The sequence below is a fragment of the Acyrthosiphon pisum genome, chromosome A3 (genome assembly GCF_005508785.2).
Source record: "Acyrthosiphon pisum isolate AL4f chromosome A3, pea_aphid_22Mar2018_4r6ur, whole genome shotgun sequence".
Taxonomy (NCBI): domain Eukaryota; kingdom Metazoa; phylum Arthropoda; class Insecta; order Hemiptera; family Aphididae; genus Acyrthosiphon; species Acyrthosiphon pisum.
The window spans coordinates 24667778-24679833 of record NC_042496.1 but is presented as its reverse complement, the minus strand read 5'-3'; the positions used below and the strand labels follow the sequence as shown (position 1 = coordinate 24679833).

Sequence of the window (12056 nt, the reverse complement as noted above, 5' to 3'; positions counted from 1 at the left end):
TCGTAATAGTGTATTACTATACACATTGGTCGTCTCGCTTGCCCACGCGAGCACGAAAACAAATTTGAGTATTTTTATAAATCAATAATAAGAGTGTAAAATAAAATCATAACAGATGTTCGTTGTACACATTATCGGTTGTTTTTTTTTTTTTTTTCGTGAGTGTGTCGGAGTTGGCTCATTTTATTTATAAGTGTGTGGCGTGTACATTTATTCACTTCGTTCGTATATATAATATATATAATATATATATATGTTTGTCAGTCTCTCCGCCACGGAACAATATTCCAACATCGTGGGGTATATGATTATTTCAACTTCTGCACGTGTAAAGTATAATATTTCGCACAATGGTCATCATCGACGAATATTCAAGTTTCTATAGTATAAAGAATTTGCGAAAATACCGTTTATGAGTATACACTATATAATATTATAATAATACGTGTAAAACTGTTGTTTTAACGCACGGCCTTACGTTATTGTTTTACATATGAACTATAGGTATAGTCTATTGTCGTCAGTGTCTATATATTGATATATCCCGACATTCCCATAGGGTTATACGTGCATTAAAAACCACAGGTCTACGAGCAGTAAATTTGAAAATATTATTTCGTTCCGTGTGCGGTAAAATTAAACGCGCGCGCGGCTCTCGCGTAACGATTTTCGATTTAAAAAAAACAATTCCTACGAAAACGCTTAATTAAACGTCATAATAATAATAATAATAATAATAAATAATAATTTGCATGGATCGAATACGGACGGACGACGATGACTGTGCGCCGTTATTAGCAAAATAAATTAAAAAAAAACAACGGCCTATTATTGCCAATCGATCGCCTAGGTACATAATATTATAATAATTAATATATCAAATCGTCGGGACGATAACAATAATTGGTTTAAGCCCGTGACACGTGTAATTTCGTGTGATAAAAATATAATAATGAACTCGGCGTGATACTACGATGACATGACGTCGAGAACAAAAATCATTATTTAATTAAATATAGGTACCTATTGGCTTATTATGTGCGGCTGTTGCGTATGTGAATCTATAATAGCGGCGGCGGCGGTGTTGAGATAATAATATATTCTTGCGCGAGTATATGGTAAATCGCGTGTCTTCGTAGTGTATATTTATTTTGTCGAAACATTATTATTATATTTTCCGTTGCCAAATAAAATCGGTGTGAAATCACGAGTGTAAAAAAAAAAAATGTATGTCACGAGACGGCGGCCCATGCGTAAAGTATAAAGTGTATATAGCTGTATAATATTATCGACGCGATAAAAGCACGATCGCGTGGAAACGATAATATAAAATAGGATTATATACCTGGGTAGAGGTATCTCTCGTGTTAACCATCGAAACATTACACTGTGAGAGATTATAAGCGGCACGAACGAAAATTAAAAATATCGAAAATCGTAATTTTTTTTTTTACCCGCAGATCATTCTCGCGTCACAACTCGCTTATTAGTTATCTCTCGCTATCAGTTTTTTTGACACTATCATTAATATTGGGTACTCGCATTTGGATACCACCACCATCGATCGGTATATTAACCCATATACCCCGACTACGCCAGTACTATTACACCATATTATTATTATTATTATTATTTTGATATCGAAATCCGTCCAATATATTTCGAAAACGATGGATACCCGTCGACAATATAATATAGGTAATACATATTACTATATTTTACAGTCGAGTCTCGCGGATAACTCGAATCTCGAGGGGAGTAAAAATAAAAACGACTGGTGCGTTTTCCGAGTACACAACTCAAAAACACTCCTAGCAGCAATACGAAAAAATTCGAAATATCGGGGTTTTCGGGTTATCGTGCGCGACTCGACTGTAATAATTACTTTTGAAGGGATTGGAAGCGTCGATTTTCTGTATTTGTCTAACACGCGTGGAAAAATAGCTCTACGCCTGACAAAAATTAAGGTACTTCTATAGTAATCGTTCGATTTAAAAAACGTAAAGATGTTTGAATTTATTAACACGTTTGCTTTGCACCGGTCGAAGCGTATTGTAATATTTTTCGAATGTATTTAGCATTGACAAATCTATAAGATTTAAAACGTTTATTCTCATCAGAATATCGGTACAATCGAAAAAGTGCTTCGACCGATGATACAGTATATTTTATAACATATAATCAACGGTACACAATACTATAGTATTATTATTATCATCGTGATGCCTCCTTACCCGAGCGGCTGTCCGATTGAAGAAGATCGTCCGCGGGGAAATCGCACTAAATCCGGGAAAAGTCGTCGTCGGGATGTGGGGGGACTCGGGCGGGTTTTTCACGGGCGGGCAGACGACCGTCGAGACGCGCACATGTCGCCGGCGCGGTGACCTGCTGTTCGCGGAGTACTGCTGAAAAACTAAACCTCGCCGCGGCGCGGCACGACCACTTGACGATCGTTTTCCACGTAGGAGAACCCGTTCGGTGTCGGAGGCGGTGGCGGAAGTGCGGTCGGGTTGGCGGCGGCCGACGGAGGGGGGCCCAGAACGCACTCGCGCGGTAGTCGTATATTATTATTATGTGGCCGCACGCAGCCGTCCGCGCACCGCCGCCCGCCCCCCCTCCCCTCCGACGATTTATAAACAACACGAAAAATACAATGCGCTCGTATTGTATAATAATAATAATAATAATATTATAATGCGTCTGTCTTTTTTTAAGGCAACCACGTGATCAGCCTTGTGTGTGTGTGTGTGTGTGTATGAGTGGCTATTATAATATTATTGTACTGCTCAAATTTGTTTCATCCTAAGGATGTCAGCGCACCGTTTGTTTTCTCTGTCTCTCTGACCCACGTAAGACACGAATAAAAAAGCATTCATCTGCAGATTTTTATGGCTTTGAGTAATCGCAGAGTGAAATCATAGATAATATATGTTTTTGAGAGCACGGCATCGATAGATTTGTCTAAATATTGTCTCGAATCAACAATTTAGCTATCCATTTAAAGTATTTCATTTAGATGTACACATTTTTTCACTAATTTCAGAGTCAATTAATAATAAAATATAGAACCCTATGTCCCTATCTTCGAAAATGTGTAGAATAAGTGATTTAACGATTGTGATTACCCCAAAATCATTAAAAAAATAAAACGATTTTATACAAAAATCCGTTTGATCTATATTTGTTGCGCGTGGGTCTGAGAGAAAACAAACATTGCGCTGCAGACATCGTTTTAATACAATTTATATTATTTGATGTTTATATCGAACTTGTAATACTGAACACAATTATATTTGTTTCCTGTAAACTATAACCGTTTAGGGTTTGGACGAGTCTATTTCAAATTTTGATCGGTGCTAAATAATATTTATAGACGATTTTCGAATATGGTCGTCGAATACTATTAAAGTGGAAAATTCAAAATTGTTGTAACTCATCGGTTGTCCATCTCACTCGACTACGACAGTAAAAAATATAAAGTTACGATCGTCACACCTCTCCAGACCACCGCGCCTCATAATAATATACGTCTATATAATATTATGCTTTACACAACTCGTCATCTAAACCAATTAACTGTTTCCCGCGAACAAAGTAATGTGGTCCCTCTCCCCCGCCGGATGCAGAAAAATAAGTATAATGCGGTCGTCGTCACAGGAAATGTCAATACAATAATATTATGATATCGACAACATGTAGTACGTAGATTTAACCTGCAGTAAGTCAACAACAAAGCGTTTTCCGACCAGCTCAATTCGAAATTGTACATCTGGCGAATCATAAAATTGATAAGCGTTCCCACGGCAATGACGACATCGTGCGTGGTACTCTGTCTGCTCGTACGTAAATCGTCTCCATACGAACACATATTAATTCCAGTGCCCAATGAATTATACCTAATCGTGCAAGTTCAGAACCATTAGGAATTCTAAATTGAGGTTAAAATATTAATTAATTTTCAACAAGTCTACGTTAATTGCACACACAACTCCAGATTAAAGGTCCATTGGACTCCGGAACACCCACCAGACTCTCTCGTTTCAAAACATTTTTAATCACCACTTTTTCCGTCTGTACACGTAATTACGTAATTTTGTACCATTTAAAATAAAAACTTATATGATCTACGAGATTAGCAAAAATAATTAGGCGTGTTAACACATATTATATACACACAATTATAAATTGTTTAAATAAATATACTTTACATTTTATAGCCACTACATCAGCAACAAAATCATTTTTAAACGTAATAATATTATCATAAAATATTTATACCTCTTGCAAATAGGTCAAAAACACCTAATATAAATATTAAGTAGGTACACGGTAATATCACGCATTGTTCACAATTCCTATACTTTCACTAAATTACACACATTATCATATTGTTATCAAATATTATAAATTTATTATGAATATTCATTTAGACATTTTTCGTGATGTAAACATTTTTTATTAAAATTGTTTGAAACGTCTGTAAAATGCATTTGAAAAAATATTTTCTACAAAGGGACGGGTCTCGGGAATGTGCCCTGGTGCTCCCCCTCCTCTTAATCTAAGATCGATTGTCCATCGTTTATATTACAATACATAGGTAAGTCGTAGATACGGTTATACGTTACAACTTAAAACTATGATTTTAAAGATAATTCGCATTATCAGGCAAACTCGCGCAAACTAAGACGCGGTATAGGTATTGTATATCGTGTGCTTCCGATATTTTATTTCGAAAGATGTAACTGTGCTCAAATAAGATTTTACCTGTTCATGAGTTTATTATGATTTCCTCTCTATATTCGATCCCCAAGCGCGGCCCTTTTATTCGACCGTTTATACAATTTTCCAGAAAATCTACACAAATTGCGCATTAAACCTGAAAAACAGACTTTGATCCGATCTACCATAATTTAAATTCAGAAAAGGATTACTACCTACAATCGATTAAAATGTCGATAGCACATTAACACTTATATAATTCAAATAACTCTACCAATATTGGCAATTACTGCAGGTCAAACTACTTAACTGCAGTTATAAATAGCGCACAGTATATAAATAATTCTGCATTGCACATTTTAAAAGTTAGTTTTGATATCGATTTTTCTATCAAAATGTTGACGTTATATTACACTTGCAGTCGGTCAAAATGTGACATTTATATTGTATAATTCGTAATTTTTTTTTTTTTATTTGTCTACTAAGGAAATAGTTTAAGTTTTTAAAAAACCGCAAGTATGATAAATATTTTTAACGCTGTAATGTTGCAGCCTGCGGTATTTATAGTTTCTATGAAACTGCGATTTAAAAATATTAATTTCCTAACCCGCAGTAGGTATATATAGTTAATGATGACTTTCGAATTCTGGGACATACTGCAGCAGTATAATTTGGAACATCATTATTCATTGTAGTCGATAGGAATAAAATATTCCAGTTGTGTTCAAAACCTCTACTGCTTTAGGTACCTATACTACCGGTTTCTTTTCGTTGTATTTTTCTCTATTGTATACAGTTTTGATATTTAATTTTTCATTCATACATCGTTTTTTTTTTCTATTATGCTAACCATGATGTTTAATGCGCATTATCCAATAATAATGATCTCAATCATTTAAATAAATCCAAATTAGCATTAGCCTATTCCCAAACGCCCAATAATAGTAAAAACTAATGCATGGTGTCAGATATACATAGTTTTACTAATTCTATTCATTCTAATAGTTTGTTTAGTATACAATTATTTATTTAACCTTATTCAAAAAATACTTATTCGTTATTATCTATGTATAATATAGGTAGTCACCGGAATATTGTGCAATGCAAGTCGTCACTATATTTTATGATGCGCTAGATTGCTAGAACACTAAAGAACTGATAAGAATTTTAAGTAATTTCATCATCACTAAAACATCGGTTATCATTAAATTTTACTTATACTTGATACCTACTATAGGATGATATTATGATATTCTATAGTATTCTATACTATACCTATAGTATTATAATAAAACAATTATAATATTAATACGCGTTGGTAATATATGGTTAGTGACAATTTTATGCCCAGCATTTTAAGCCCAAAATAATACAGTCGATTGAAGTTGATGCAGTGTATAACGAAACATCAACGGTTTTCTATAAATCAACAAGTGCAGAAATGTAATATAATATTATTGTTTTCTCAACAATAATCGTATAGTATATTTATAATACTATATAATATGAATACATCACTTTCCGTTAGATCGTTACGACGTGTTTGTTTTAAAAATGAACAGAATAATACTGTAAAGAACTGGAAAAGTGTACAGCAGCGATATTTCTAAATACTTTCTCGGTGTATAAAAAAAAAATTGCACCTAAATACCGACTGTTATAATATTTTATAATAATGCGTTGTGTGCAATTATATTTTCCATTGTACCTACCGTACGTCATTGTTTAACAATAAATAACGATAATTAATTAACAATAATTGTGTGATTCTTTTTTTCAACGTCACAGTGAGCGAGGCGAAATCCGTAGTACAAGCACTGCACCTACTCGACTCTTAATATTATTTTATCTTATTTGTTTAATCGTTATAATCTCTTTAGTGTACATGTGTACCTAAATACGATTCGCTGGTATATCGCATTAAAATTGTGCGAGCAAAACTCGCAAATTTCCGTGTAATTGTTGTCCGCGGTCTAACGTGTGAAATTGAAACCAGACCGTTTGAATTAAAGTATACCGTTGTCGCGGGTCCGTCCAATTGTAGGTATATGAGGTATATAAGATATAATATATAGGTATATTGGTAAATACGATCTACTTAGGACAAAATGTCCTACGTGGAAATGATATATGTATATTATTATGCGCAGTGCATCAAATCGAATGTTGACATATTATATTTTTTTATGTATCCCGTCCGACGAGTTCCAGATCGGGCAAAACCACCGACGAGGGTATATAATAGTTTAATGGTATATACCCGATACTGCGTATACCAACGCTACGCAATAATACGATATTGTGTTTCCCGCAATAAAATAAAATATCAACAATAATGATTTCTTTTTCTCTTGATGTGGTGTGTGAGAAGAATTCAAAATAATATTTAATTGCGTATGACTGTCGTACCGTTTGACTGGCATTTTTTTTTGTTTTTGTCTAGTTTGACGATTTCCCGTCATTTTGGCAAAATTTTATTCAGACTAGGTACGGTCGTGGAAGTATATAATATTATTATTTTACGGTACTACTGCACGCGCGTGGTTGGTTAGTCGTAATTTATCCATATAAAGTGAAACCTCCCTTAACGGACACCTTCAAATAGCGGATGTTTTTTTTGAGAAAACACTACATAATGTCTACAAACTGAACCGTCTGAAAAACGGACTCCTCCGAATAGCGTACAAAATGTCGGTAACTAAGAGTGTCCGGTATTTAGAGGTTTCACTGAATATATATACTCTAAAAAATATTTGTCTCTAGTTAAATCACGCGATCGACTTGTCGAATACGGAATATTACAACATTGAATATACACCACGCACATAGGCGCAAATAGCGTTTGAGATTTGGGGGAGGGCTAAAGCCTTACCTTGGTAGTATTGAATAAGCTTAAAACAAAATGTAGGAAATGTTCGGGAGGGCTATGGACAATTTTTGGGGGGATTAGCCCCTAAAGCCCCCTCCCCCCTATTTGCGCCTATGACCACGCATATTATATTAATAGTATACCTATATTGTAGTGACATTTTATAAAAATCAAAACTCATGTGACTATTGCACAGACGAATCATCAAGTATTTTTCGTGAAACTTTCAAAACGAATCGTTTAAAAATAATCAAAACTTTTCGGATTACCACGGCGAGTTCAATATTATCTAAACGCGATTCATTTAAAAATGTACGTTTTTACAATAGTTATAACGTGTTGAGAAACGGACTGAGGTCGCGACGTGGATAATTGTTCCTGCTTAATTCTATCGATATCAGCTGCTATTATAATGCTGACCTAGAACCGACGAATCGTCGTAATTTGTCCCATAGCTAAACGTGCAACTTGCTGACGAAAACAACAAAATCGACACGTCTTCGGCTTGGCCAACAAAACAAGATCATTATAGACGAAAACCATCATTTACCGTATTCTTTATTTTACATTTTTGCAGCTTATAAATAATTATAATAAGTATACATACCTGACCAAATAATTTGGCTGAGTGTCAGAATTTAGCGTACCTTTATGTCCTTTATACCTACCTACTACCAAACCCACGTGCTACTCAACAAATCTTTAGAGTATTTCCTTTTTAGACGCTGTGCCTTACATAGGTAAGTGTCTCGGAGTTGTAATTTTCCATCAATTATCGGTCCAATTATTTGTGTAAAAAAAAAATAAATAACTAATACAATATTTTAAATATAGTATAATAGTTGTATTCAAAAACACTATAGAACTATATTTACCGGACCATATCAGTGTAGTGTAATTGTATTGTTGTTGTACTACGTAGCCGCGTGGGTAGTATTATAAATTACTATAATAATAATATTATAATCATCCAACAAATAGTATTAATAATATTGTAACGTGATATCAGTTTAAGATCGAATGTAAACGATTCAATAATTATTACTGTACAAATTAAATATAATATATTATAACTACAAAAATACTGTTTGAAAAATTGTAAATACAGTGTACAATAATTGTACACAATATCTTTTAAGTCACTGAAAGTATAAGACGTTTGAGTAAATTAAGTGCCTACCCTTTTCAAGTTGTACATCAATAATTAGGGATGCGCATTTGGCAAGAACGATGCAGCTTTTTAAAAACTAGTGTTGAAACGCATTATATAATAAGCCTTTGCTCGTTTGAAACAACTAAAACTGTAATAATATTCTTACTTTATCTTCAAATTTGTTATTTTACCATTATACGGATAATATGACGTGTAACTTGAAAACGCGTTTGTATATTTTAAGAATACTTTAAAGTTCTACGGCAAAAGCATGATCTTATAAAGTTATGCTTTTTGTAGGAATAAAGACGTGCTGGAAAAAAACGATAATTATTTGATACAAAAGCATCGAAAACAAACGAAAAAATATGCAAATTAATTACGATGCAGTAAACAACAGGTAGGTGGTATATTTATTACAGACTACTATCTACGCATGTTTTCGCTATGATTAAAATTCTATATTATTATTTAATTGAGGATATTTTATGTATTTGACACCATTAAATAGTTTAATATATTATGGCCTTTGATATCAAACACAGTAAATTCAATACGACTATGCGGGCTTATTATAGCGGTTTAGAAAATGTTCACGTTATCGTTGTATTATAATGGCTAAAGTAGTAAAGTCAGCCGATACTCACTGATTGCAAAACAAAAAAACTCGGCCATTCCAATCATTAACCTTAGGCATTATGTTTTATTAAAAACAAATTTAAAAACGTTAATATGAAACTGCAGAAACTGTATAATTCGTTGGCCGAGTAATAATGTATGGCAAATTATTTGTTCTACCTATGGTAGTTGAGTGATTACTATAAATATTAAAGTACTAAACAATTGTCAACGAAGAAAATGTTTCGAAATAACGTATGAATTGAATTAATTAATAGATCACCGTAAAATGAGTAATGACAATGTTCCTAAACTAACCATAATATAAATAATATATAGACAACCTGTAGCTGCAGACTGTGTTTCGTTCATTATTTTTATTTACAGAAAGTTCATAAATACTTAACGAGCGAAATATGCTTCTTCTAGTTATTTATCTGTTTATACTGTATTTCATATGAATCGATTTCCATATTTAGATAGTTAAGAAAAAAATATAAATAATATATTATTATATATTTTTCTTTTAACTATTAAACTCTCAACTACCTACGTGTCTTATCTAAACTTAAACAATATTGAAAATTATATAATAATATAAGTAAAACAAAAAGCGTATTTACTAATTTTGTCATTGTATTTTTTTCATAAGCAGTATGAAGTCCTCAAGATTTTTGAACGAGTCTCAGACGGCTCTGGTGAAACAATCATGGCCGATGATTGTTTCAAATGGTTTTTGGACTTCGTTTTATACCAAGTATATAAAAGCGGTACTTTCTAATTGTATTTTAAGTACACACATGATTATGGATTTATATAACATATACTTTTTTACCGAAGTCTGTTCAAGAGAAGTCCATCATATCAATTACAATTCGATCGTTTCGCTCATGTTCCATTTGAAGAGCTCGAATCGAACGTTCACTTTTTGGCACACTCTGTCAGGACTGGATTTGTATTTAACACTGCTATTGAACTCTTGGAAACACCCGACGAGTTACACAAAATCTTAGTGGATTTGGGAGCAAAACATCGCAAATTTCGTCTCACGGCCGAACATTTCGAGGTAAATATTAACAAAAAAAAAAAAAAAATCGTCTATAAACATTTTGCGTAGAAAAAATACGGTAATCTATTGGTTCGATTTTTCTAATTCTGGTTATTATTAATGGATTATATTTCAATCTTTTGCTGACGATCGTGTATACATTGAATAGAATTAAATTATTGATTATAGTAATTTAAAAAAAAAAAGAAACTGTGAACTATACAATCTCATCTGCAGATGTATTACAAGATAAATACATTTTTATTAAACGAAATAATCGATTAGGTATAATACGTATAATTAATTGATAAATATGATAGTTAATTTATATATAATATATATTTATGTGCATGATAGTTTTAAAAAATAATCCATAATAATCAACTGTATATGAGTTATTGCTTATTGAATATTCATGTTACTATGATTATGTGTACGGTGTAAGTACCTATGCATTGTATAAAAATAGTTTATTTGCAATAAAAATAAAAGGTACAATTTTCTGAAAACCAAAGTATGACTCAATAAATTATAATGATAGCTTACATAAGTACTCATATATAATGTTCATATCAATATATACTTCAACAAAGAAACGAATAATTATGTACGCAACATACTATGATCACTATTAAAATTTAATATTGTGTGAAATGTGGAAGCGTGTTATAATGATTTACATATTTTATGTTAATTTCGTGCCACTATGTAGTGTAATAATAATAATAATAATAATATTATAAAGTGAATATATTTTCATTGGTCCGGTGGTTAATTAATAATTCCAAACTGTTTGGTTATTCCTGTGACGTGAAATTAATAGTAAATAATATTATTGTTATTATTGTAAGCTGCATAGTGTAATATTACAAACACCGGATTTGTTTTTATTCCTATATCGGCCCACTCGTTATAGTCGTAAAGTAGACCGTATGTGATTATCCGGGGAATATACTCCGAGGAAGGTGTAGGCTACAAGCAAAGATTAAACAAATCGTTTCGTTTCATCTGCGCTGCAACTGTAACTCTGATTTTGAGTCGAGATAACATTTGGACCTTATATTGTGTTATTGCTTTTAATGTTTTGATGATGGAAACGTTGAGCAACACAACTTGAAAAGCCCGACAGGATACGATCGTAATACAATATTATAACGAAGCCTCGTTATATTGATATATTATACCGATATAGCTTAGTGAAGTGCTTCTCAAACAGGCACGTAGCCAGAATATTTCTATTAGGGGGGGCCAATAATTGTTGGCCTTTTTATCATTTTCCATAATTTTTTCCAATGCAATACTTGAAGGGGGCTTCCCTTTCACACTCATCACTAGACGGTATGCCGTATAAAGAATCTTATTAATTTATAATTTACCTTTGATTGGTAGTTGGTTAAAAAAAAATGTTTTCTCAACAAGTTCTATTACAGACTACAGTATTACAAATATAATATAGGTATAGTACCTGATTAAAAAAAATAACCAAATTACCTACATCTTTACTTTTGGGATACATTTGACATGTTACGAAAAATAAATCTACATAAGTACATGTTTAGAATATAAAGTGATTGAATTTTCAAACTTCTATTAACAAAAATTAATTTATATCTAAACACTATCAAAAATAATAGAAGTAATAATTGATT

The 12056-nt window shown here is 32.6% G+C and overlaps 2 protein-coding genes across 2 annotated transcripts in view; one reads left to right on the top strand and one right to left on the bottom strand.

The window, feature by feature from the left end:
* Positions 1 to 12056, bottom strand: part of LOC100168069 (nostrin) — a 51411-nt gene that overhangs the window by 36205 nt on the left and 3150 nt on the right. The gene's annotated exons all lie outside the window — the stretch shown is intronic.
* The window catches only part of LOC103310115 (non-symbiotic hemoglobin 1-like), a 4994-nt gene continuing 2829 nt past the window's right edge, over positions 9892 to 12056 (top strand). The window contains exons 1-2 of the mRNA XM_029491140.1: positions 9892 to 10116; positions 10200 to 10425. Coding sequence (XP_029347000.1) covers positions 10016 to 10116; positions 10200 to 10425 — 327 coding nt within the window. The 5' untranslated portion in view covers positions 9892 to 10015. The remainder of the gene's footprint in view (positions 10117 to 10199; positions 10426 to 12056) is intronic.